This window comes from Empidonax traillii, unplaced genomic scaffold, assembly GCF_003031625.1.
Source record: "Empidonax traillii isolate 1590-97213 ecotype Southwest subspecies unplaced genomic scaffold, ASM303162v1 scaffold151:size923898, whole genome shotgun sequence".
In the NCBI taxonomy this organism is placed as follows: domain Eukaryota; kingdom Metazoa; phylum Chordata; class Aves; order Passeriformes; family Tyrannidae; genus Empidonax; species Empidonax traillii.
The window spans coordinates 809,669-836,582 of record NW_020955344.1 but is presented as its reverse complement, the minus strand read 5'-3'; the positions used below and the strand labels follow the sequence as shown (position 1 = coordinate 836,582).

Genomic DNA, 26,914 nt, shown 5'->3' with positions numbered 1-26,914 from the left:
TACCACTTTATTGCAAGGTAGTTTCCATTGCATCGATTACCGTATGAGTACTGGAAGGTACTTTGCAGAGGGGATTTCATGGAGAGGGTCACAGATATTAGAGAAGAGTCCCAATCGGTTTAAGAATTAATGCTAAATAAAGCACTGCAAATATAGATGAATTTTCTAGGCTTTGATGTAGGGTATCAGTAGTTCTGCTGTCTGTTGTGACCTGTGTAAAACTTTGAAAATTTTGGTTTCCATTACCTACATATAGGAATACAAATGTGGATTAACTTGGGCATGTGAACTTTGAAACCAGAAAAACAGCATTCTTAGTAGAGGTATTAATCACCTTACAGCCCTGATTACCCACAACAGGAGAAGCTGTAGTGAAACCTCTTCAAAACTAGAAGAGCTTTAATATAATCACCTTCCTTCAGGCCTGAAGTGACAACTTTGGCCACAACTCTCACCTTCACAAAGGGGAGGATTGTGTTTCCTCTTCAGACACCTTGGTGAGTGTTCTGAGTCAGGTTAATGGCTGAAGCACCCTTTTGTGAAGAGAAATACAGGTGTTACAACTTCACTTATGAAAATATTTGTGTGTCACCTTGAATGACTCACTGAATGGATAAGCAGCATAGTCTCCTCCCTGTAAGTTATGGTGGTTGATGACCACCTACTGCAGACCGCTGTCAGATATTGTGGGTAGCAGAAGTAAAAGCTCATCATCCAGTATAAGCAGCCACAAACTACTTTCCATTTTAAATTTGATGTAAAAAAGTGAGATTATTAACCCTTCTTTTCCTTTCTACAAATTACTAACAGATTTCTGAACAGTTTTTAGTGAAATGTGTGAAGGGAGATAAAATGGGGATCACTTTTAAATGTGTGTTTGAGAGAGAGAAACAACTCTAAATTAAGTTTGATATAATCAGGGATAGTCTGCTTAAAACATTATGCAGCTTTTGCATATGGGTTGGTTTGGTTTTTGTTGTCAATAAAACTTTATGCTGAGACATACTACAAACTCAGAAAGGGAAATTGATACAAATTGAGGATTTTTATATTTACTGCATTATAAATAGTATCACAAGAGAACTGCTGTTGAAATATTGTGGTTCTCAAATTAAAATCTGTGGAAAAAAATTGTAGTTGAGAGACTTCTGGTATGCTTGAATCTATTAGAACTGAGGATCATCATACTAGCTTTTTTCCATGTGGAGTAAATTACTTAGTAATAAAATGTAATTATTTAAACTGGATTTTGATTTTGTGTTTTTTAAAATCTTAGTATGATTTTCTGGTCTAACTTTGTTGAATTAGTGTCCGTTTAATGTTGTAAAATTATTTTTTCACTCGAATTTTTGTTGAACTAAGACAATAGTCAATTTTTGCATATGGAGATGAGAATTGACCACCCTCTCCTATTAACAACTGATGCACTGGACTCTATATCTTAATAATGAAAATCACCCAAATATTAAGCAAGCTAAATACAGCTATCTCAAGTTAAAATTTTTGTGAACACTTGTGAAGATTTATTTGTATCTAAATAAAGAAAACTCAGCTTTTACAAAAGCCTATCAAATCTTTCCTCTGTTAGTAGTCATTGCTAGACTTGCAATTTCAAGAACAGGACTGCCCCAGCACTGCTCTTAAGCCTTTGTAGGTATAGAATTTCTTCAAGGCTTTCTGTAGAGAGGAATTAAACTCCAGCTTAAAACACAGCCTAATCTGTACCAGATCCAGATTTTTTTGAATAAAAATTAAGTTTTGCAATCGTTGTCTTGTGTTTACTGCAGAAGTGATTTACAAACTTCTCTGGTGTAAGTTCAAATATTCATTGCTATTCTGCAGTTACAACTTCAAAAATTGTTCTTACATGAAGATGTTAGTTTGTGCAAGAATTTGTGTGGAAATAAGCTATGATAGGACTAAGATTGCAGAGGGCAGGAGCAGGTTTGCCTTTAGGGACTATGACAGTTGGAAATAGTTTATTTAAAGGTTAACATCTTAGGCTTCATTTGCAGTTTGTGTGCATCAGTCTGGTCTCTAAGCAAAATGCTTCATGAAATCAACCCCTGATAATTCTTTTGTTTGAAATGTCAAAACGTCTGTTCAAATTCTTAGAATTCCTATTTTTTTGTTTGCTAAGTCTGACAGTATACTGAAACATGACCTCTAAATTGCTTCTGTTTATTTTGTTGGGGGTTTTTTTTGTGGTTTACCATGTACATAGTAAACTACTTAAGGCCTTTTCCTACTTAAGTGTTGTTAAATCGGCTAATGCTGTGTAATGTGGGTCACTGGCTACAATGATGTATCCAGTTTAATTATCTGAATGGAAGGAATGCTATGAAGAGGGAAAGATTGATATACTTTCTGAAAAGTAGGTTTTTGACAGTTTTTGCTTGGGATTTTTTTCCTTACTTGAAGGCATTGCATACATGGAACAGTTGAGATTTAAACTCAAAATACCTTCCTGTAGAGAGAGGGGTCAGACTGTTTTTGTTTGGTTTGGTTTTTTTGCTTGTGGGTTGGTTGTTTTTTGTTTTGTTTTTTTAATAACTCAGAATAAGCCTTGGTGATTCTGTCAGTTTAGGTAGCTGTACTGTTATGGGAGAAGTAGATTTGCATGGCTTTCTGGTCATGCCAGTGCAGAAATGTGGAGAATTACGGAGAATCATATGGTTCACAGAAGGTTTAGTATTTCACAGAGAATATCCTCGCAAAGCTGAAGTCACTATTCTCTAATGTGTGGAAAGAATGTGGTTTCATATTATTTTGTGATAACTTCTAAGGGCCATTTTTAAAATCAAGATACAGGATGGCTGGCTGTGATACCATTAGTATCATGTTTGGTAATTGTTAAAGTTTAGGAGTCACTAAAACTTCAGCTAATGTTGCCTGCAGCCAAGAGATAACTGGCATGTGGTGACCTGTGAGTGAAGTACTGTTAGAAACCAAGAAGTGACTGGACATGGCACAAGATGGTGATCAGTCAAAGGTTGGACTTGATGATCTTGGAGGTCCTTTCCAACCTTAATGGTTCTGTTATTCAAAGCCAGCTATAAATATTTCAAGCACACTGGCTATATCTCTCATGGGTAAACCATTATTATAGGGGAGACTTTTGTGGGAGGTTGTGTGTTAATAAGCAACCCCCCAAAAACATTATTTATGGGTCTTTCAAAGGCTGAAGTAGCTATCTTTCCATTAGCCATACCTTAGCAAGTTTAGACAGGTTTTTTTGCTGTGGTTTCCTTCACTAGAATAACTTGTTATACCTAGAAAATTCAGCAGCTATAGCACACACAGTGTCTCCTCCAAAAGGCACCATCACCTTCTGAGACAGAAGATTATTCTGTCTGGAGTGACACCATGACAGCGTTGATTTGATGATATAGAAGTGAGAACAGAAGTTGCCTCATTTATGTGTTGCAGGCTATGAATGCTCTTAACAGGGAACTGGGAAGGAAGAACAGGTTGCCTTACAGATAGTGATGACTGTTCATAGTTATCACTCTTAATTCATCACCCTCTTGGCACTGAAAATATTTTTCAGAAATCCTATTGCAAAACAAAGGTAATTACAATGCAAGTATAATTACAGGAAAATGTTTGAGACTTCTGACATCATACATCGTCCCCATATGATAATATGGGGATACTCCCAGTCTCAGGCGCTGTTGTCTTGGTCAGGAGTCCACTGGTATACTTTGTGGACAGATTTTTGTTTAAACAAAGGCCATGCCACTTGGACTTGGTTTTTAACTCTAGGCTTTCTTGTTCAGTTGAATACTGCCACTGACCCGGGAACTTTAAAATAATTACTGTAAAAAGGTTAAATTTAGCTGTGGTGGCCCTTATCCCAATGGAGTATTTTCAAAGGTAGCTATTGATATTTTAATAACTACAGATATTGTTCTGCAGCTTGAAGACTTGAAAATTTTAGGATTTTAGTATTATCTTAATGTATTTTTCTGTTTCTCTTGGTTCCAAAGCTGTTCCATAGCAATTAGAAAAGGCTGCACTACTTGAGTTGTGTTGAGATGTTTTTGATAATGTAAGTGTGCTAATCTTCATCTTTGAGGCCATAGGCTTAGATAATTGAAATAAGCAAAATCTGAGCTTGTTCCATTTGTTTGACAAGTGCATTAGTTTTTAATTCTGACTTATTGCCATCTCTGCACAATACATATATCCAATAAATACAGATGTATAAGTGTAGTCGTCTGTCTAGTCACATGTGTTAGCAAAAAGTCTTCTGGGATGGAAGAACATTTTAAGTATAAACTAGATAATCAATTAGAGGTGTTATGATTGGTAGACATTTTCTAGTGAAGTAGATGTCAGGTGACTTTTTTCCCCTAAGCCTTGTTTTGAAATCTCATAGAGTTTCATTTCATAAAATAGTGCCATATTATTTTAAGTGAATGTGTTTCTGTAATGAAAAATATTTTAGGAGCTTAACATTTTTTCAGCAGATTGGTGGTGACTTAAAATTCTTGGTGAGAGTCATGTGTCTGTGAGTGAATGATTAGCAGTGCTTTTTGGCTTTTATTCTTTCACATAGAGTTCCGTATTTCAGGCAGCCAGCATTTGTGTCATCAATTTATACCAAGCGGAAGAGCTGCTAGAACTTTTTTTTATCTCTCTTCAAAAGAACCCCTACAAACAACCAAAATTTTGCTTCTTAATTTGGAAACATTATTATAATTTTTAGTTAAACTTTACAGACAATTAATGTGTGTCTGCTGGTAAAACAAGTTGTTATTAAATATTGAGTCCTTTTTATTCTTTTATATTTTAGAGGACAACCACACCTTTTTTCACGTTTTAATTTCATAGATTACTCGATTTTCCTTGATGGGTTAGTTTCTTTTCATCAAAAAGGCTCTCTGATTATTGATACAGTCCTGCTGTATGCTTGCTTTAATTTGAGTTGATCTTTTTTTGAGTAAAGAAGGCCAGAATCATACATTTTTTTTAGATGCCACCCATGCCTTGTATGATACTATCAATACTTTCTCTACAGGCAGCATCCCATCATCTGGTGCTCTCCCAGCTAATGAACTGCCAGTTTATAGCCACAGCTTTTGCTGTTAGTCCTTGTAAGTCCTTCAGCTTATACTCTGCACAATTAAATTTTGCTGCTTTTTTTACTACAGTTTTCAAGGTGTTCTAATAAAATATCCCAGTCCTCTTTTGGTGCCCACCTTTGTGTTGTCATCAGAATTTACCACTGTTCTGTAAAACATTTCCACAGTTATTTGTGTATGATGATCTTCCCTTCACCCAGGTCCCAGTCCTGTTTAGTCCACTGCTGTAGAAGTGCTTTGTGGCTGCCCTGCTGAGTGTCAACCCGACTTTCATTATCTGTCAGTTCTCTACAAAAGACTGGATTTGTTGTTCTATCTGAATTTCATTTGGTTCACTGCAGTAAAACACAGGAAAATAGAATCAGAAAACCGATTAAGTTGAAAAAGACCTCTAAGATCATAAAGTCCAACTGTTAACCCAGCACTGCATAACAGACTATATTTCTTTTGTTCTGGTTCAGAAGAAAAGATAAGACTTGAGATTCTCTATTTGTGGAATATGAAACACACCCCCCATGCACACAAACAAAACAGTTCATGTAACACTATCATTTTTGGGAGGCTGATACAGAAATAACACATCATACTGCAATGCTCTGTGTGGTCCTGCTGCTGGGTTGATCTTGCTTTGTGGTTCTGTTACTTTAGTAAAAGCTACTTCTTTGTGTTGACTTACTCTGATCTCTAGTGGGAGGGTTCTCAAGGTAAGTTGTGCTTATGATCAGATATTTTTTGGTCTTTTGTTAGAATTACATGTCAGCAAAGAACAGGATGAGCCGTCTTTGTTGCAAGAACAGTGTGAAACTTTTCAGTGGAAGCCTTTTGTCAGTATGAATGCAGAAAAATGCTTTCACAAGAGGAAGACAATAGAAAGAAACTTTTACCAGATAAAATGGGTAATATGAACAGTAGAACAGTAGAGAAGGATTTTATTAAAATATTGATACTTTTTAGGGAAAAAGAGTTCTCATGCATGGCAGCCTTGAGAGAAGAAAAACGTAGAGATGGAACTGCAATTTGTGTTTAGAGATCTTTTCATGTCTTACAAAAGAAGCCACGAACCTTTCTGTTCAGGTTTTGGTATTTGCTTTATTTCCCTTTTCCTGTATCTAGGTTGTGGCAGTTTAAACTATAATACATTGAGTAGGGGATGCATTGCATAAGAGGATGCTACTTGTTTTATTATGTCTGGGTGAGTTAACAGCTTATGCTATGGCTTCCTTTTCCTTTGTGGAAGAGGGACCATTTTTATTAATTAGAGCTTTTTCATCTAGAGTAATCCTGAATCATTCCCACAATAGCTGTTTAGCTCATGTTATTTTGAATACAATTAGGAATGAAGCTGTATAGGAAATTTGAAACCCTTGTTTTTAATTCGACACTATATTTAATGTGATCTGATTCAAAACTTTTCCGTTTTGATGCCTAGAGTAAAATCTGCAGTATTTGCAATTTGCTTTTTCAGATAAATAGATTGCTTTTTGTCCTTTTGCAAATGTTTTCTAAGGATTTATGCTTTAATATGACTAGAAATCTTGTCTGTTCCAACAACTAAGTCTTATTTTCTGTAACAGTTGGTGCATTGTTAACTTTTAATCTCTTATTATGCTATTATTAGAAGAGCGCAGAAACTGAAGCTTGAAATTCTAAGTACTTTCTGAAGAAGAAAAAAGCCAGCATAGTCCTGTAACAAAACATTTTTGTTTGTGTTATCATAGAGGGAAAGGGCAGAAAACATCTATTAGATTTCTAAAGCATTATTTAGGAAATAGTCTATACATAATAAAACAACACGAATGTATCTTGAAATAGAGAGGACACAGGCTTGTGCCTTTTAACTATAAAGGAAGCAACTACAGCGCCATGTGGACGAGTCTTATGAGTGAAGGATGGTGTTGTATGGAAAGGTAACAAAGCTTGTCAGAGAAAAAGCATTGCTATTTCTGAGTATCATCATATATTTAGGAAAATCAGTTGTTACACTGTAAAAAATCTTTTCTTATGGACTGTATCTTCTTTACTGTTTCAGAGTTAATAGTAGTTTAACTGTTGAGGGAGGAAGGAATTTATTAATGTATATAATGAGTTAAAACCAGAAATCTGAGATGCAGATTGTTTTCCATGGGTACAGGTAAGGTTAGGCACACTGAGAGAGTCTTTTATAGATATTTTGGGGGTTTTTTTGCTAATTCATGCCATGTTTAAGGGATGATTGTTACAATTAGGAGTGATGATGTGTTATGCAGAGAGAACCAGTGATGGAGGGGTGAAGTTGAAGGTTTTTTTTAAATTCTGTATAAACAAATTGAGATGTATAAGATTTCTGAAGACCTTGAATACATGATTTGGAGAATGAAGTATTTCTGCTGAATGTATGTGTCTTATGTGGAAGGAAGGTTTTGGTGATGATAAAGTGGTTGTCAAGTCACTGCTTATCCTAAAATGACTTGATTTCTGTCTCTTTAGCTTATCAACTTAGATATGATATGAAAAACACATCAAGTTACATGGCTTGTTTTATGCCTTCAGTGATGTGCAGTGGAAAGTTTTATGCAGATTTGATTTGTGGAAATGGTGCTGCGTAGGTAACTTGTTCTGATGACCTCTGGTTCAGGAATGAGTGTTAATATTGTGTCATTGACTGACTTTACAGTAACTTTAGGTGAAGAATGGTATCAGATTTAATTTTTTCTAGTGGTATAGTAAAAGTGATGCTGATAAGTGGAAGGACCTTCATAAGACTGAGGTGTTTCATCAGTGCTTGAGGCTATTTGTGGTTTAGACTTTGCTGTTGTTTTTTTCTGGGATTATGGAAACATAAATCCAAGGACTTCATGGAAGCATGAACTAACGTCCTTCCGTCTGTGTGTGGTTGGTCTTTATTCTTGATGTATAATGTAGAAGAAGTTACCCACATTTTTGTCAACTTCAAGTATGTTTGCTATGGCTAGTATGCTTCAGAACCTTCAAAACTTCCCATAGAAATAGTCACACTGAGCAAACAGGATTTATCTGATGTCACAGAACATAGTTTGGCAAAGTCCATCAGCCTTCTGAATTTATAAGGTTAGCAGTGTTTTTCTACAAATCTGTGGCCAAACAACCTTTCCCCCTTTGCTGTTTTCTGATGAACTTCTGTTTATGCTTTAAAGTTGGATATTGAAGGTTCTCTGACCTTGGAAATTGGTCCACTTGAATTCCCTAGAGCCTGAGCTAGGGAACCTTTAGGTCCTACTCTGAGGTTTACTTATCATGTGTAGTTCTTTTCTTGTTTTCTTTTGACTTTTCATTTCTCTTAGTTTAGGTGTTTGGTTTTATATTGTGTGTAGCTAACAAAACACATGTAATAGGCTGAGCTGAACAAGTTATTTTGTTTTAAATGCCAGAAACTGGATATGCACTGTTGGTTCTTGGCTATGTCTGGTAGTGGGAGAAACACAGGGAAGTACATTTAACTAGATGTAAGTGATGATGAAATTGTTTATTTCTAGGGTAAAAAAATGTATCATGTTTGTTCGCCCTTCTCACAGTAATTATTAAAGCTCAGAAATAGTATTGAATCATAGTTTAAATGATCTGTAGAAAACACCTGTAAAGAATTACTGTGTTTATTGGTGTAATTCTAAGCAAACTAAAGTACCTTTTAGTGCCTTTTTTTGTTTTGTTTTGTTTTCTGGGTTTTGTTTTGTTTTGTTTTTTTTTTTTTTTCCTGTTCCGTTCTTTTGAAAGGAAGAAGCACCAACAGGTCATGTGTGTAAGCACCTTCATTTTATCTTATTTGGCCTACGAGACACAGTGCTGACCTTTAATCCTGGTGTATTGGTATTGAATGTCCATCTAGGTATGTTTGAAAAGAAAGCTTGAACAGGGAAAGTGTCTGTGAGTTTCAAAATGCTGTAAAATGGGCATCTACTAATCAATTTTTCAACTCCAGGTCTTGGAAAAGTAGTAATAATCTCTTTAAACCAGCCTTGCGTAACTTTGGTTTGATCTTATTTGCATCACTAAAAGTGATTGTTGCAATTAGAATTAACTTGCAAAAGCTGTTATATGTTCTCTTATTTCAATACAGGGGAATGGGAAAAAAAATGAAGTAATAGATTTGATGTGTATTGATTTATTACTTGCTGTAACTTGAAAGAAAGTGTTTTATATGGGCCCTCTCATTTATTTATTAATTTCAAGGAGTTGCCAAGGTGACTTCTTTTCTTAGCCTAGCCTTATTCTATAACCTAGAGAATTTTTGAACTAAAGTGGTGGGACAATCCAATAAATTTCATCATTTGACTGAATTTAATGTGAGCTCCCTGGAGTGAAACTTCTCAAATCAATAGGCTTTAGAGCCACTCATTTTTGAAGGAAATGGCACCAGCCGATAATGACAAGCTAGCAATAAAAGAGGAATAGCCTTTTTGGAGAGATTTCAAAAGAATAACAATGTTCTTAGATCTTTTGGCATGTGATTATTTCAGAGACACAGGAACTACTTAACTAATGTTGAAGAGACCAAACCAGAAAGCTGGCTAATATTGACTCTATATAAAATGGCAGAGCTGTTGAGAATTTTGAAAGATGGTTCAAGATGCTGTCCACAGTTAGATGCATAGTGTTTTAAAGTAAAATGCAGTACCCAGTGGCCATTGCTGTACAGTATCAATACACTTTGGTTGTGTGAGTTCCAGAAACATTTGGACAATGCTTTCAGGCACACGGTGTGATTCTTGGGGTAACCTGTGCAGGGCCTGCAGTTGAACTGTGATCCTGATGGGTCCCTTCCAACTCAACATATTCTGTAATTCTGTGTGAAGACCCTTAAAATGGCCAGCAGCATATAACTTAAAATTCTTTGCTTAGGCATTGATCAGATGGCATAGTTATCTGTTAGATGATACGAGTTTTTCCAGCATGAGCTGCTTCATGATGCCTTGTCCTTTCCACCTCTGTTGTCTAGCCCACTTGCCTTTTCATGCACACATGAAGAGAACACTCTTTCAAAAAAAGTTCATCTTATTTCAGCTCCCTGACCAAATGCTGATTTCTCTCAAGAGGGATACTCTGTGGGGTTCTCTGCAGTGAGACAAAATAACAAATATGGTTGTAACCTCTATGGACTTTCAGTAGATCTGAAGCAAGAAGCTTCATCAGTTGGGCACAAATTGTTGTAGAGACATGATTTTTTTATTGTTTGTTGGTCATGAGTGAAACTCCAGGTATTTCTCAAGTACTCAAAATTGAGATGTTTTCCAAATCAGCCGATTTTGATACTGAATTTATAGACTTGTAGCAAAGTGACTTCGAAGAGTAATTACTACTATGGAAATCTAAGCACCTTTCAAAGAAAAATACTGCAGTTCTTACAGAGCCAACAGGTAACTTTTAGATTTGGGACTTAACAAGTCTTCCTTTTCACAATGTCTCCAGATCTTTCAACAGTGACACTATGGAATAAGTGAAAGCATGCAGTTTATTGCTTTGTCTTTCCTCCCAATTAGCAGTCCAATGTAAGCATTGCTCCTTGATTTTATCTAGAGCTAAGGCATCACTTTATAGCCTTTTTATAGAGTATATGGGAGGAGTGACATAGGTTGTAATATAGATGATTTGACATGAGTAATTTACTGAGGTTTTATAGGATTTGCTTTGTTTTCACTCAAGATTTCACCTAATTATATACAAATTAAATTGTGTGTGCTCTTTGGCAGTTAGTATGTAGCTCTGTTTCAAAGGTACGAGTCAAGAGAGGATGCTGTGAATGTGTAAGGTGTGTATGTACGTGCAGATGAAAACTGCACTGGACTTTAATTCAAAACAATAGCAAATTTAACTCACTTGTGATAGAACCTGCCACAAAATATCCTTACTTCTTATATGTGCCGGAACTTTGTCAGACTGGCGTGAACATTACTTTCCTTCTAATGGCAGCTCCAGTGCCATTTCTACCTCTCAGTGCCTTATTGACTAGAGGCTGTGGCTCAGCTGAAGTAAAACGTTCCAGCTGCCACCGGATAGCCTCTTGCATAAGCACATAATCAACTTACATTAAGAAACAAAGTAAGTAATTATCTCTTACTATCAGAATACTTACTATGTTTGAATGCAACTTACAATGTATAATTGATCCCTTAGGAGTAACCTGTATAGAAAAAAACCATTAACAGGATAACTGGTAGATTCCCAGTCCTGCTCTGCACGGGACTAACAGTAGCTATCTGCTTCCAGAGACATAGTTGTTGAGAATGGTACTGCCTCAGATATAGTCGCATTCTAAAAAGTAAAATAAGTGTGAAAATACTTTCGCCTTTCCTTGGTTTTAGATGGTTTTAGACGTGGCTGCTTATTTATAAGATGAAATGGTGAATTTCCTTTTTTGTTTGTACTGTGTCTCCTAAGACAGTTCAGGTCAGGATCTGTGCCTGATATTCCCTCTGTCTTTATTAAATGTAGTTGTATTTTATTTCTAAGGAATTGTCCAATAAAATGCTGCCATAAAACCAAGGAAGAGCATTTTTTCCTACAAGGCAAGAGTAAATTACTTTCCCCTCCTGAAATTCTCTCTTACTAGTGGATTAAATCCTCTTATATTTAGAGGAGGGGAAAAAAAGGAAAGTATTAGGAAGTAGACAGAAATAACTCCTGTAAGACATTGTGCTACCAACCAGAGCACAGCCAAGGATTACTTATCTCATTTGAAGTAATACTCCTTGGACTATCACCTGAAGTTTGATTTTTGGTCCTATAATTTTGTTATCTTTCCCCACTTTCTTAGCCTGCAGAACAGCTGATCCTGCCAGTAGGATACATGTCCTCAAGTGTGCAGCGTGTTGTCAAAACCATGTGGAAACATGCAGATTTTACAAAACCAATAATATGCTCTCCTGTGAGACTCAAACATACCTCATTCATTAGGAGTGTATATTTGTGTATGTGGGTGAAGTAGAATCTTAAGTTACAGCATTTTTGGGGGAACAAAGAAGTGAGTCTAAAACAATGATTTCTGACTTGCTTTAGGTGTTGCCTTTGACTTTCAGTGTTTTTAAAGATTTAAGGTAAAGAATTACCTGATAAATTACCTGATAAATCTTACATGCATAGACTTTTGTTTACAAACTCTGTTGTGCTGAAATTGGCTTGGTAGTCAATAAACTCATGTTAGCTGGTTGTAGAGAGAGCATGTAATAGCCTCTCCTAAAATCACTTACATGTGGAAGTTGTTTGGTCTAAGCCTCTGCTCAGAATATGGGCAGTTTTATGTTCATTGAACTTTGAAGTCGATTATATTGCTCGGTAAATCTGTTTTGCACTTCCTTATTCACAGATATTATCAAATCATTACAAAGTACAGAATTGTTGTGTATTTTTGAAATAAACATTATTTGGAATATATATTAGAGTATAACAAGAGTATTGGATATTGACTTTTAGACTTAACTTTGATTTATTCTCTGCACAAAGAAATGTAAAAAACCAACATAGTATGACAAACTAGTTAAAAATTCCATATTGCTTCTCCTCACCCAATTTTACAGCAACTGAGGATTTGCACTTTTGGATTTTTTTGCTTGTACTGATTCCAGGAATTCCTAGTCCAACAGGCAGAGACAGATTGGGGGGCACACTGTTTTCTGGGCATGTTTTTGAGTTGATCATAAAATCTAAAACCTTTAAAAGAAAACCTATCTATTGGACTGTTTTCAAAAATATTTTCTTCACTATTGTAATTACATTTGTTACCTCTGTGTATTTATTTTAAACAGCAAAATGTTACTAAATGTGCTTTTTATGCTTACCTAGCTGTTTGTTTGTAGGTCCTTTAGCTTGTCATACACAGTACATTAAGACAGATAATCTTGATGATTCTGGTTCAAAGGTTTTTTGATACTTGTTCAGTTCAAGTAATACCTCTCAGGTATCATTCTTCCATTTAAAAATGAATTGTTTGGCTTTTCTTTTTCTAAGATAATCTGTTATAGAGGCTATTCAAAAACCTGGTATATTCAACTTGGTTCCTGAAGGATCTCTTGGGCCTGTGATATCCTTAGGTTTTTTCAAATTTGCTAAATAGAGATGTTTCCTGCCAGCATGTACTGGGAGTTTACTTAGAGTAATGTTTCTCAAAATATGGGGTGTGGGTGACTGTCAACCTTCTGTAAGCTACTCTTAGCTTATGTTGGTTTCCTTTTTGGTCTTCTGTTGAGGAGAAAATGTGGTTAGGGGTTTTTTTTCCCCTTGTTTTTTTCCTTTGCTTGTCATTGACAAAGGACAGGGCTGGCAGATCAGCCACTGAAGTCTGAGAAGCATTTCTTTAGGGAGATTTTTAAAGATGTGAGTTTTTTTGAGATGTGAGTTGATGTTGTGGAGTGTATTTGTTTCTTTTTGCCATAAAACGCTCTCTCAGGACTCTAGAATCTACAAAACCAAAACAACAGCAAGAAAAAACACCACCCTTTTTTCCCTAGACAATCTCATCACAAGTTGTTTTTAGAGGCTGATGTATTGTGAATACTTGCCTCCATCCCTCCCCACATCAAAGAAATCACAGCAGTAAATCCAAGCCTGGAAGTAGATGGCTTCTCTTGTGTTCTCATGTATGCTTTTGCTGCTGAATGGAAACCTGCAGCATCAAAAGGTTGTCAGACCTCTTCTCTGTATCACTGAATGGCAGACATGGGGAGGTTGAGATTACACTTATCGTCCCATCCCAGACAAACCTGCATTATCTCCTTTGCCTTTATTATCAAAATCATTGCAGCTCAGAGTATATTAATCTCAGTGTACAGTACAGTTCTAGACTTGATAGACAAATCTTTCTTTAAAAATAGCTTTGCTTTTCTACATGAAGGTCTCAGAACAGTTTTAATTTATCAAGGTGCAATGTGGACGTTTCTTCTTCCACATATAAATAAAAGAAGGTACATGGATCATTGAAAGCTTTAAAAAACATGTCCCCAGTATTGTATAATTACACTGATACAAGTCTCATAGTGTTATTTAGGACCTTGCTTGTTCAGCTATAGATAAATGCTGGAGTGTGTGATATACGTTTTAAAGGGGGAAGTAGCTACAGTTTTTACTAAAATAAAATAATTTGAACCTTCTCTGCTCTGAACAAGAGATGGTCTTTCACGCTGTACTTGGTGTACTGGAGCTTGACTTCAGATGTGCTTGATGTACTGTGTTGATTTTACTATGAATTCCATGACTATCATCAATGCTTTTGTTAGTATCTTATTAGTATTTTAAAAGTATGAAATATTTACTCAGGGGGGTCAGTCATTGTGGATCAGCTTCTAGTACCTTACAGGCCACTGACTATATGTTGAAAAAAGTGTTTTATTTAAGTGTTCCTCACTTTTGCTATATCAGAAGTTCTCTTTGTATTACTAATGATATTTTAGTTTAAACTTCATCCAGTCTTCACTGAACTACTTAGGATGGTGAAAGTTAGAAGTCTGTCCTTGATTTCCAATGTCCTGCTTGTTTCAGGGATTAGTAAAGTATTAGAGTTTGTCTGACTTTAGTTACCAAAGGGTTTAGTTACAAAACTTCATGGTTTTAAATACTAAGCTTTGGCTGTTTTGATTTTGCAAGTTTGTGATTTAATTAATTGTAAAATAGATGTTCTGGACTTTGTAGACTTTTCTTTTTATAATAGCAACTGGCACTAACTTCTAACTGAGCAGTCACCTTAATATTTTATATCATGACTAATTATTTTGAAATGTAACTTATATTTTCCTGTATGTGACTATATATGACAAAGGAAATAGCTCTAATATAAAATAATGATTTTGTATGAATATCTAACTTTAAAAATACAACTAATAGCAAATGCTGATAGTTTACTTTTGATAAATATTTGATTGGTTACTCTAGGAGTTCTTGAAATAATTCTTTTGATGTTTATGAAAGTACTAAGTTGTGAAATATTTATTGCACTTCATATTGTTCAGTTGTAAATCCCTAAATGTGTTTTTGAAAGTAAAAGTAAATATTAAAAAGCTCACTGCATCAAAGGAATTGTCAAGTAATATTTAATCTTAATGGAATTCACGTTCTTCAAGTGCAGTGAAAACAAAAAGGATTAAAAAATCTTGTGGTTATTCGTGTCATAAAGCATTTTATGCATCATGAGTAAGTTTCCTCACACTCCTGACGTGAACACTCAAAGGTAGCAAATGTCCTTCATGCCATTTTATAATTTTACAATTCTTGTCTTTCATCAGTGTAGATTTATGATCCTGATGCCTGCAAATTTTGGAAATTTAAAAGTTCTTCACTGTTATGCATGAGGATTGAATGTGGCATTTCATGAGTAACACCTGTGGGATAGTAGGTAAAACTGTAAAATTTTTGTTTGTGGACTCTTACCTGAATCAGCCTATGACTTTTTCCCCTTCAAATACTTGAACATACAGTATTGCTTTGCAGTACTGGAAGAAATAATAAGTTAAAATTTTATATTCCTTTCATGTTCCAGAACTATTGTTCTACTGTCCAGAATACTACTGTATTATCATTTAAGGGTTTGAAGTATGTTGAAAGTTTTTCAAATATCTCCAAATAAATGTTTCATCAACTTTATAATCATCTGTAATTATGGTCCTTCCTTGTATCAAGGTATATCTATCTGTGTGTTCACCAAACTGAATTTGCATAACATGAGATCTGGCCCTGATGTGCAGCAAAAAACATGGAGATGAAGGGAAATTCTATGGAGCTTTTAATGCTATAGAATTTATTATTCCAAGCAGCAAAGTTATTTTTGAGCTATAAATTCAAGATTTCTTCAAGATGAAGTATAGGGATGCTAGGGTTATGTTTTTTAAACAACATTCAAACCCAGTTGCTGATAGAAGAGAGAGATAATTTGCAGGTTACACTGCAGGAAGTATGGCAAAATATAATTACTCATGGTAGAAATTTGGCTATTAATATTGTCATTTTGACTAATGCCAGGGCTTCCAGGCTGTTGATAAATGTACCAGTAATGCAGGGAAAGCTTGTCACTTGTACTATACCTTTTTTACTTCTTGGGGTAGTTCTGTAGACCAATACAGTCTGGCCTTAGTCAGGGGAGTGACTACAGGACTGGACCACTTGAGCAAAACCTTCATTTGAAAAATTGTCAAAACATGACACCTGCTAATTTTGCTGAGGATTTAGGCTTCTCCTTATAGGTGTGGAAAACTAACAGGTAGTAATGGCATGAGTTGTACAGCTTTCAGCAACACTCATGTGGTAGTTTTTTCTCTTTTTTTTTCCTTGGGTTAATTGCTTCTGATAAGGTTGCAGTCTGACCTCGAGTATGTATGGTAGCATAGGTACAGATATACACTGGGAAACTAATTTTTTTAAGTAGTCTTGGTGTAGCAAAAAACCCCCAAAAACGTCTTACATAAGAAGTCACTGCACATTAAGAAACTGTAGTTCAGCATCAGGCAAGTATAAATAGTTAAATATGTATAGACAGAGAGGCATGAGTTTACAGTAAATATTTTTGTGACTCCCCACTACAAATATGTAACATAAGATCTGGATAATATGGATGGAACAGTTCGTATAACAATGTTTGGACGTTCTTTGGTCACTGACTCAGTGATCTGCAAGACCAGCATTTTACAAATTGTTGGATTTGTTGTGTTATATGATAATACCACAAAGTTGTACCACCTTCTGTCTGCTGGAGTCACAGCTTCACTAGCTCTGTATCCACTTAGGAATGAAAATCCTTTTGGAGTCTAACAAGAACTGACCATCAGGACAGTGAGTAGTTGTTACTACTTGCAGTGAACTTGTGTTACAGATTTCAGCATGATGAAGAGGGTTAACAGTAAAGGAAAGTGTTTTCTTGTGAGCAACACTGCATTATATTTCTCTAGTGAAAGTAGGAACAGAGGTTTGCTCAGCTGTGTGTTGGTGGACTGCAGAGTGCAATAGTTAACTACTCATTTTTTTCAGCTGTAACTTACTTGAACAATTTAGAAACTGGCAAACATGTAGATGAGGTATTTTGACAGCCCTTGTACTAAGTATAAAGAAGCATATGGAAGCCCATATCTTTTAATTGCCTTTGTGGAATCCAGGCTGGTAATTTGATTCTTCCCTTTTTGTTTGATAAAATCCTTGTAGGTGTTGTCACTGTGACCAGTTCTGATTGTGTTTACTTGAAGCCTGATGGTAGAATAATTCCTATTCTAAATTTAGGGCATATTTTTAGAATTTTTAAATAACCTGAATAACCTTTTGAATAACCCAAAGCTCCTATAAGAACACCACTTAGGAATGACTTCAGTTGCATCTTTTCAGTCTTGCCAGTGCCTGTTGTTTCCATATGCATTAACTTGTTCTTTTGAAAAGATTCACAGTAGGTATTTTTTCTTGATTTTTTTCTTTTTAGTATCTTCATTGGAAAAAACCACAAATATTATGGTGTATCTGATTTTATTACTTTTTCTAAATGAATGAAAACAACCTGCTGCTTGCTTCCCTTCATTCTCGTGTTTCTTTAGAATCTGTAAAAATAATATTTTTTTTAAAATTTCAATTAATTTTAACCTGAAAATTTTAATCTCTTATGGCTCTGGTTGTTTTGCGGCTTTTGTTAGCACCTAAGGAAGCTGTAAATTTTCTCCACAAACCTTCAAAAATTTCAGCCATTGGTCTGGAGCTACTTAGATATAAACTTGATTTTTAATTAAATTAAGTGCTAAGGCTGTCAAATATCATGTGTCTTATGTGACACTTTCCCTTACAGTTTCTCTTATCACTTCCATTTGCAGTATAGTTTATTTCTCATTTGCCTTTCTAATTGCAAATGAGACACTCTTGAAGGGATTTCCATGTAGTGGAGGTTCTGGACTGGGACTGGGAAGACATGCAAAGAGGGAAACTGTGTTCCTATCTCACTGGCAACAAGGAGCAAAATGTGTCAGAACCACTACAGTGAGAGGAAGGAAAAGGCATGAAGCAAAAGTATTTTCCCACCTATCCAGGAATTCACATATTTCACAGATGAACCTTTTTGCTCTCATTGCAGTGATTCCTTCAAATTGGCTGAAGATTGTGTAGTGAATGCAATAGGAGACTTTAATTTGTATTACTTTTAGTGCTACTTTTCATTGAAATAAACAGGGAAACTGAGCAAGTCTCTCTCACCTGAAGAGAAAGCACAAGCATCACAAATAGCTATTTGGGCCCGTACGTCAGCAATATCTGGAATTTAAATTGACCACTTAGAAAAGATCATAATTCTGCTCTAATAACTGGGGTTATTTTTTAGGTATGTGAAACAAAGAATTTCTGTAACTCTTTGAGGACCACAGATGACTGGCCTTGTCATCCAGGAAGTCAAGTGATTCAACCATTCAGAGTATAGAGTATGTGGAATTCATTTAAAGATGAGATTCAAAGCTGGAAATCAGGAAGGAGAATTTAACTGTCTACAAAGTACTGTGCTGCAATATCCCATGCCAGCTCATGTGACATGGTTGGAATATAGCTGTGTTAGGATGGCTTCAGAAACCTTTTTTTCTAAGTATTGTACTGAAGGAGGCATAAAGTGGAAGGCAGAGATCAAGTTTATATTAAGTACATATACAGAAGTTATAGGTATTTTACAGAAACTGGAATATTTGCTATTGTGACAGAATACTTGTTTTGACAGTTGTGAATTACAATACTATGAATTCATTTCCCCTTCTGCCTGCATGTGCAGACCCTTGCAGGAGGTGGAAAGATAGATCGGAAAATCAGGATCCACCAAATAGGATACATATGGCTTGGTTGGAAAATTTGTGTGCCTGGCGCCATTTTCTGTAGTTAAAATATACCCACTTTTACTTCTAATCACATGTTTTTCCTGAGAGTCATAAATAAAATATCCTATTTGTAGTCAAAGACTGTTTATCTACTCTTTCTTAACCCTCTGCATATACTTAAGTACAACATTGTGTCAGTGTCATATGTAGGCAATTGATTTGGGAGAGTTTTTGATTATTTGTGATGATAGTCATCATCCGAGAATTTAATTTATTTACTGAAAAGAAACGCAGTAGTAAATATTCTGTGGCAACAGATCCTATTATGGGTGACATATTTCATAGGAAATGTGTTAATTAGTCATAGGAGTTGCTGGGAGAGAGTTGTTCTGGCTTTTTTTTGTGGTTGCCTCTGAAATGTTGCATTTTGGTCTTTCATTAAATTATAGATGTAATGGCAAATGTCCATATGACTTATAGGTGCCTGAAGGAATTCGTTTACAGAGCATCATGTTGAGGTAGCCCTTTTTATAATTATAAAACCTGGTAGGGATGTTGTCTGATGATTATATGAATTATTTTTTGTGCCCTTCTACATTCATATGAAATATAAGAACAGCTTTTCAAGTTTTACTTATTCTTTGTTCTGAGTTTGGTCTATTCATATGGAGGGCCAATGTAATGCTTTGATCAAAATGTAAATCTTAAGTGCTCCCTATATAGTTATAAGTGAGTTTTCCTACCATTTTAATTCTTACTAAGATCCTTTAAGTGGATGAGAATTTTACCCTTTATCTTCACAAAGAAATATATGGTAATTATTGACTTTTTTTTTTCTAAGTGAGTTATTTGAATTCCTAATATATTTGACTAGCAATTATAAGAAACACAGATATTTTAAAAATTATCATTTCTTTAGAGGGATTCTACTTTTTGTGATTTATAGATCAAATTTATCTTTGAAAGGACTGTGGATTTGATGGGATTTTTAAAGGTTAGTTAAAAATTTGCACACCACCATTGTTTGCATAGGTAGAGGGCTGCACATTGACCTGCAAAATGGCTTCAAGTGTAAAAGAAGAGGTACTCAGTACATCTGACAAGTGAAGATGAAGATGAGATTATACAATCTCATGGTTTAGTATATAGCGTATGATGAAGATGATGGTTTCCTTACAATATTATAAAAAGTTGATTTTTTTTAAAATACAGCTCTCTGAGATATCGAAGATTTTACTCTTCACTGAATAAAATATTAGAAACCAGGGGCATTTAGTGTAGAGCTGTTGTAACATATTCCAATAGATATCAGCAAAACATTTTATGTGTGAAGGTTTTCTCACACTGCACCATTAGTTCTTCCTGCAGTTTCTAAGTGATAATGGCTTATCTCTGTCATCCTAAAACTTCGAAGTGATTGTTTTAACAGTGGTGCTAATTGCTTAACTAACATCAAATAGTAGCATTTGAATAAAACACCAGGCTGTTGGTGAAGCCCCCCTCTATAGGTGTAAAGTATTTGTGTGTAAGAACTGGAGTTACAGCCTGGGTGAACACAGCAATAGCTGATGATCAGAATTTGTTGCTGTCGAATCTGTGCTTAGAGTGTACTGTTTATTTTAATAAGAAAGTGTTTAGCAAAAAAGTGGGAGAGAATATTGTTCAATGAAGTGTACTTACAGCCTGGCCAGAGCAGATTGTAGCTTGGTTTTCAACTGTATTTAATGTATACTAATTTAATTGAGTAGTGTTTATATTTACATTATTTGGAGAGAAAATATAATTTGAAACCAGAGATTGTTACTGCTAATTATGCCCAAATTAATAGTTCAAGTGGAGAGTCAGGAAAATAAATTCAATGTTTCCCTTGAGTTTCAAACTGTAAGTCCAATCTGGTTACTATAAAATACTTGGAAAAACTTTGGATCTTTTAAAGTCAGTTACTTTTCCAGCAGCTACCATTAGTACCTTCCTATCATATTAATGCTGTTGCTTGTTGAATATCAACCCCCTTGTCTTTTCAGGTAATATATTTTTATTTAATTTAGATAAAAATTAGTAGAGTAGCATGAAGGTGAATCTCTAGGTTTTGTTTGATTTTTTAAATCAGACAAAAAATAAGATGCATTAATATTTTAACTCTTAAGGTACAATCCTATTAGTTGTCTCTATTTAGTGTTATGTAAAGATGCCTTAGTCTTTTTCTGATTTTTGCTTTCAGTATTGCTGACACTGCTTGAAAGAGTAAAAGCTAAGTAACATTTCTTCATTGATGTGCCAATGAAATTAGGTCTCGGTACACTGAACTTTACATTATAAATAGAAGTAGGTAATGCTAAGGTTTATTTATGGTTTCTTGAACATATTCTTAATGTGCTTAAGTAATAGAACTTAAAAAAAAGAAGTGAATATAGTTCATTGTTCTGGCAGCAGTGTCAGGTTGCTTTTTTCAGTTGTTGTTTGTCATTCTTCAAGTCGTCTCTCGTGTACAATACCTGAGCATTCTAGGAATCATCGCATCAGCGTGGCTGTCTTTGTAGGTTGGCATTACCAGACGTTCAGTTGGTGTCCTTTGATTTCTCTAAGTGTCCTGTGTCCTGACTTAGTGCTGCTTTTCTAAAACCATCTTTCTCTTCACACACGTGAGTTTCCTGGTGGTCATTGTGCATGGTGTCATCTGCTTTGTGCACTGAGCTTGTACCTCACTGGAAAACAGAGCCTTACTCTTCCTGCTAGATTTTTACACTTGAATTGTGAGTGGTTTGGAGGCTTGAAGATGTTGAATTAGTTTAGTAAAGTGCATTTATTTTGTATCTTCCATTAACATATTGAAAAGTTAAAAATTTCTGTGCTAGCAGACGGTTAAAATTCGGTTAGATCCAGCTTTGTACATCTGTGGTGAATTTATCAATTTGTGATAAAACCAGATCCAATTAAGGTAAGAGAAGATATTGTCTTGGTTTTATATCCATGCTTAAAGTAAATTTTGTAGAGCCTTTTTTTAGGGATATAAATTCCAGAGTTCAACATTAAATTGGTTTACTTAGTGTTGACACAGTACCCCAGGGCCACTAGACCTGTAAAAACTGGTAGTGATGCCAGGAGAATGCTGTTTAGATCTCTGTCTTTTGTACTTCCCAGCTTCATAGGTCATTTCAGAGGCCCATTTTTACTGAGTTGTGTTAAAGATTCAATTTGTACAGTGAAATTTAAAAAAAAAAATGCTTTTCTGAACTAACAGCCTTGTCAAGCTGTCTTGGACTGGTTCATAATAAATACAAGAAATAAATTGTCAGACTGGACCTGTGTAGAGGGAAGGAGAAGCCAAGGGATTTCTTCTTGATGTTTAAAGTTTCATGTGTGGAATTCCCATTAGCCATTTATGTAATCATCTCTGAACTTGGGCACTTATCAGGAGTAATCTTTGTGTTGCTTTTATGTCTGTAATGTCCCTCCTAATGAAAAATTTAAAAACATTGTACAGTTTAATGTATTATACAGGAATATCCCACATTCCCTTGCATTTCTAGGAGTATTACTTGGCACAAGTGTTAAGAGAGAATTTGTGTGCATTTTACATTCAATGCAATGACAAGATGAAAAATATGGTCTATAAAATGGTAAAAGATAACTTTTTTTTTTTTTATTTCATAGCAGTAAGATGGAATATAGAAACACTTTCATTGTTTTACTTTCTTCCAAATTATTTTGGTTTGCTCAAAAGCATCCTTCCTGTCTTCAGAAGTGGTGCTTTACTTTGGATTGTGAGAAGTCCAGTGAGTGATATGGGAAGAGCTGTCTAGCTGGAAAACTCAGTGTAATTTTTAAACTAACCCCCATCCTGATTTCCAGTCATGCTATGCCTGCCATGTGAGAAATTTAGTATGTGGACTCCCACTGAGACAGGGACAGTTAGAGTTTAGCATAAGCTCCTGCTAAGCCTTTGGTGTGTCTTATGAATGGCTGTCACTTTTACTTCCTTTATGAGCAGCTTGTCTTCATGTGGTATGTTAAGTGACTCTTTCAAATTATTGAAAAATTAATAACACATTAAAATGGCCAAGGAAAACTTTGGATTTACTTTTGGTTTTAGTTTTATACCTAGTCTTGTAATTTTGCCCTTTGGTATCTTCTGAGCATAATGCCTTCATTTTTGTCACGTGCAAGAAATAGTAATAATTTAGGGTCCTTTGTATCTACTTCTAGTTTAAGTCTGTGGGATGGCAGAATTTGCTTTTCTTTAAGCCTCCTACTTGGCTTTACATTTTACTTGATGACTACTCAGCTATTCTTTGGTTAATAGTCTGAGTCCAATAGGTTTTCTCTTTGTAGTCATGTTCCTTCCCTCCCTCCCCCAAGGAAGTCATGTGCATCACATAAATAATTGTTTTATTAGCTTAACTGCTCCAGATTTGCAGAGCATTGCAAGATTTCATGTGTGTATTTCAACAATAATGTTGAAAGTTTGATCTTCGCCTGTGTTGCACGTAAGGCAGTGGAAAAATCATAAAGAAATGAACTAATGAAGGAAATGTTAGGATCAATGGTTTTTAAGTTTGAGAACTAAACTTTGTTTCAGACTTATTATTCAAGTGTGTACTAGTAAAGTAAATGGACCCATTCCTATTGACAGCAAGACTAGCTAGAAAAGAGGGTACCTTGTCTATATGATTAAACTCTAATTGTCAGGAACTGCTCAGCTACATCCAACTGCTTTGGGGAATGGTGCTTTGGCTGCATTAACTACCAATCTCTTTGTGTGGGGTTAGTTTGCTTGGTAGCAGTCTGACAGTTTACCCATAGAGACAGACAACCAAGCACCGGTGCCCAGGAGCACTTTCAGAACATATTTACCATACTAAATAAATGTAGCTGTTGAAGATGCAGAAAAGAATCTTCTCTCTAACATGCTTAACAAAAGTATATGTAAGTGCATCATTAAAACATAAATCAGAGGGTTTGAGTTTAATATTATGACTATTTAAATATTTAAATTAGTCCCGACTTGACCATGTGAAGATGTTGAAATTGCTGGTGCCTGGGCTTCTCTTAAGTATTAAGAACGTTTTCTGTACCATACTACAGCACTGGTGGCTGTATATATGTGTTAATGATCAAGCACATGATTAGTTAATTCAATGTGTGACTTATCTCACTGCAGAAATACTGAATGAACTGACATCATAACTTTTCTCCCCAACAGTGTGCTGGAGAAGAGAATTGGGTGGACAGTCGGACTATTTACGTTGGGCATCGTGAACCACCTCCAGGCACTGAAGCCTACATTCCACAGAGATTTCCAGATAACCGAATAGTCTCATCAAAGGTAGTAATATTTTCTTTCATTCACTTACTTCCAGCATATTTTTTCTTTCCACTGACCAGCAAAGGTAGAATGAAGGTATCTTATTCCTAAACAGCCAAATCGCCTCTAATATGAATAGAAATAAAATTACTTCTCTAATGTTTACTGTGGTACGTAGTATAGTACAATTTTGCGTAATGTGCTTTTCCACAAAGGAAAAGTAAGAAAGAAAGTAAGAAAGCACTTTTCATTTGAGGTAGTCCTGGAGTAAAGGCTCCAAGGAAAGACTGCATCCTTTATAATACTAAGCAATACCTCAAAGTTCTAGAAATGACATCATTTGTGGATCACTTACATTCATCGTACTATCTCCAGCCTAAGTGTCATTCCCTTCAAGAACTCATATTGACAAAACCCCATAGAAATGATAATTTTTGTTATACACATGCAAGTGTGAATTATTAGTCTTGTTATTCTGATACATTTGTGCCCTTAAAAACCTTCCAGTCGTTCCCCACTTCAACTGATAAGCTTTAACTTCCATAAGTTTCAGCAGCTTTCTGTGAGCAGTTGGGATGTTGGTACTCTCCAGGTGGCTTGCTTTAGCCAAAGGTTTTTGTTGCAGTGGCATGGAAGATTGGCCATTTGCAGCTGATTGTATGGCTGACAACTCAAGAAGTCCAAGTTATTATGGTGTTTAGATTTCCATCTTTGTGAGCACACATCTCCAACCAATTATGAAATAATGAATTCAAAAGAATAGCTCCTTTACTGAGAGAATTCCTTTTTGAACAGTGTCTCAAATCGCAAGACATTTTAAGAACCTAAGTAGCATTGTGATCTCAAGGAACTGAGTGCTTACTCTTGTGGATCCGAACACTTGCCGTCCATTAACGTAATGGCAAAGCTGTAATGAAACCCACACTTTTCACAAAGTGATATCTCATGTGATATTTTGCATTTTACTGCTTTCTTTTACTGCTATTTTTAGTACCTTCTCTCTGTACTTCATTCAAAAACAGTATAATGACAAGCAGCGTAGTATCTAACTGTGTTTAATTAGATAGAATGTTGAAAAGGTAGTGCAGTAAATAATCCAGATGAAGTACAGCCATACTAATACAGTAGTAAATCCTGTGCTCTACACGTTGATTTGTATTGGCTTTTGAATTATGGAAGAGCAAACACATTTTATGCAAATTTTGGTACTCTCGTGACACTTTTCTTATTTTTTATCTCATATGTTTTATGTGGGATTTATGTAAATAAAGCCATTGAAGTTATGGTTGATACTTCTTGAAATAAAACCATCCTGCTCAACTCTGCAAGGTGTTTTGACACTTTGTTGTGATTATTAAATTAGTGGAAGTTTTCCAGTTACTGTGCTTTGCAGAGTGAGATTTTTAAGTATGACTTAGACCTGGATGGAGTTGAGGAATCCCTGGCAGCAATTAGTAAATATGTATGACTTCAAGTACTTCAGGAAGGAGACTTCACTGTATTTTAATTGGATATAAAGCATATTTAGTTGAGTGTTTTTAATGTGAAACTCTTTAGTTGTGGGCTGTGTCTGTAAATAGTTTTTCATGAACAAAGATATTAGTGAAAATATATACATTTTTTATATATATACAATGTTTCTCAGTTTCTCTGTTTATTGATCAAATTTCTCACTCAAAAAACAAAATATGGGTTGTGTTTGAAAGTACGTGCTGATATTTCAGGAGGGGACAGAGCTCACATAAATGCTTTATAATATTGAACAGTTCTTTAGACTGCTAAAAGCTGTTTTATTGGCAGTTGCCTGTATATGAGAAGCTTCTGTGCTGCCCCTTTCAAGAAAACTCTTATTTATATGCTCCTTCCCAAACAGCCTGAATAAAGAGCACCGTGGTGATTTGACTTGCATTCATTCTGGTTCTGTAAGCTAGATGATCTTAACCTTTCACCCCGTCCTTGTCGCTTACTTGCTTCAGGGGCATCTGTGACAATGTAGGAAGCACAGACGTAAGCTTCCTGAAAAATTACCAAATGTACCACATAAAGATGGCAAATCCATAATTGTCAGAGTAGAATAAAGATACATGCAAGCAAGCTGTGTAATGTTACTTGAGCCATGAAGGGTACTTACTTCATCAGTGAGACAGACTGTGCTCTTATAGGTCTTTAGTGCTTATGTAAGAAGGTATATGATTGCTCTTCAAGGATGAGGAACTCTGGACTTTCCTGTACAGATTTTACTAATTTAAGACAAATTGAATTTTTAAAAAGGGTAGTTTAAAACCATGAGGAAACCTCATCAATTAGTCTGTCTGTGTGCTGCTGTACTAACGAATGTCATGTCGTAATGCCCTGAAAAAGACAGCAGCTGGCAATAATATGAAACTTAAACTGTCCTAGTCCTTCCAAAGGTATACTTAACTGTGCTTCAGCAGAGGCTTCCTGGTGTCAGCAAGATAATAATTTGATTCGAGTACAGAGAGATATTTCTTGTCTATTGCAAAGTCACAGTGGAACGTGGTTAATACTCTGTCTACTTAATGACACGTTCCTGGTCATGAAAAATTATAGAGACAGACCTGGGCAAGACATGAGTGTTCTATTGGTTTGATGTGTTAGTTCAATTAGGATTTTAACAGTGTATTGCAGAAGGGCTGTGTTGAAACAATAGAGGCAAAAAACTTACGTCTTTTGGATTGTGCAAGCAGTTCGTTTATATTCTAGAGATAGTGACCTTTGTAATGTGGATCCTTATGTTGATCTGA

At 35.5% G+C, this 26,914-nt stretch overlaps 1 protein-coding gene across 4 annotated transcripts in view; it reads left to right on the top strand.

Annotated features, from left to right (window-relative positions):
- ATP11A (ATPase phospholipid transporting 11A) overlaps positions 1-26,914 on the top strand; it is a 110,065-nt gene that overhangs the window by 27,200 nt on the left and 55,951 nt on the right. For all 4 annotated transcript variants that reach the window (XM_027884630.1, XM_027884631.1, XM_027884632.1 and 1 more), the window contains exon 2: positions 24,048-24,170. In XM_027884630.1, the coding sequence (XP_027740431.1) occupies positions 24,048-24,170 (123 nt within the window). The remainder of the gene's footprint in view (positions 1-24,047; positions 24,171-26,914) is intronic.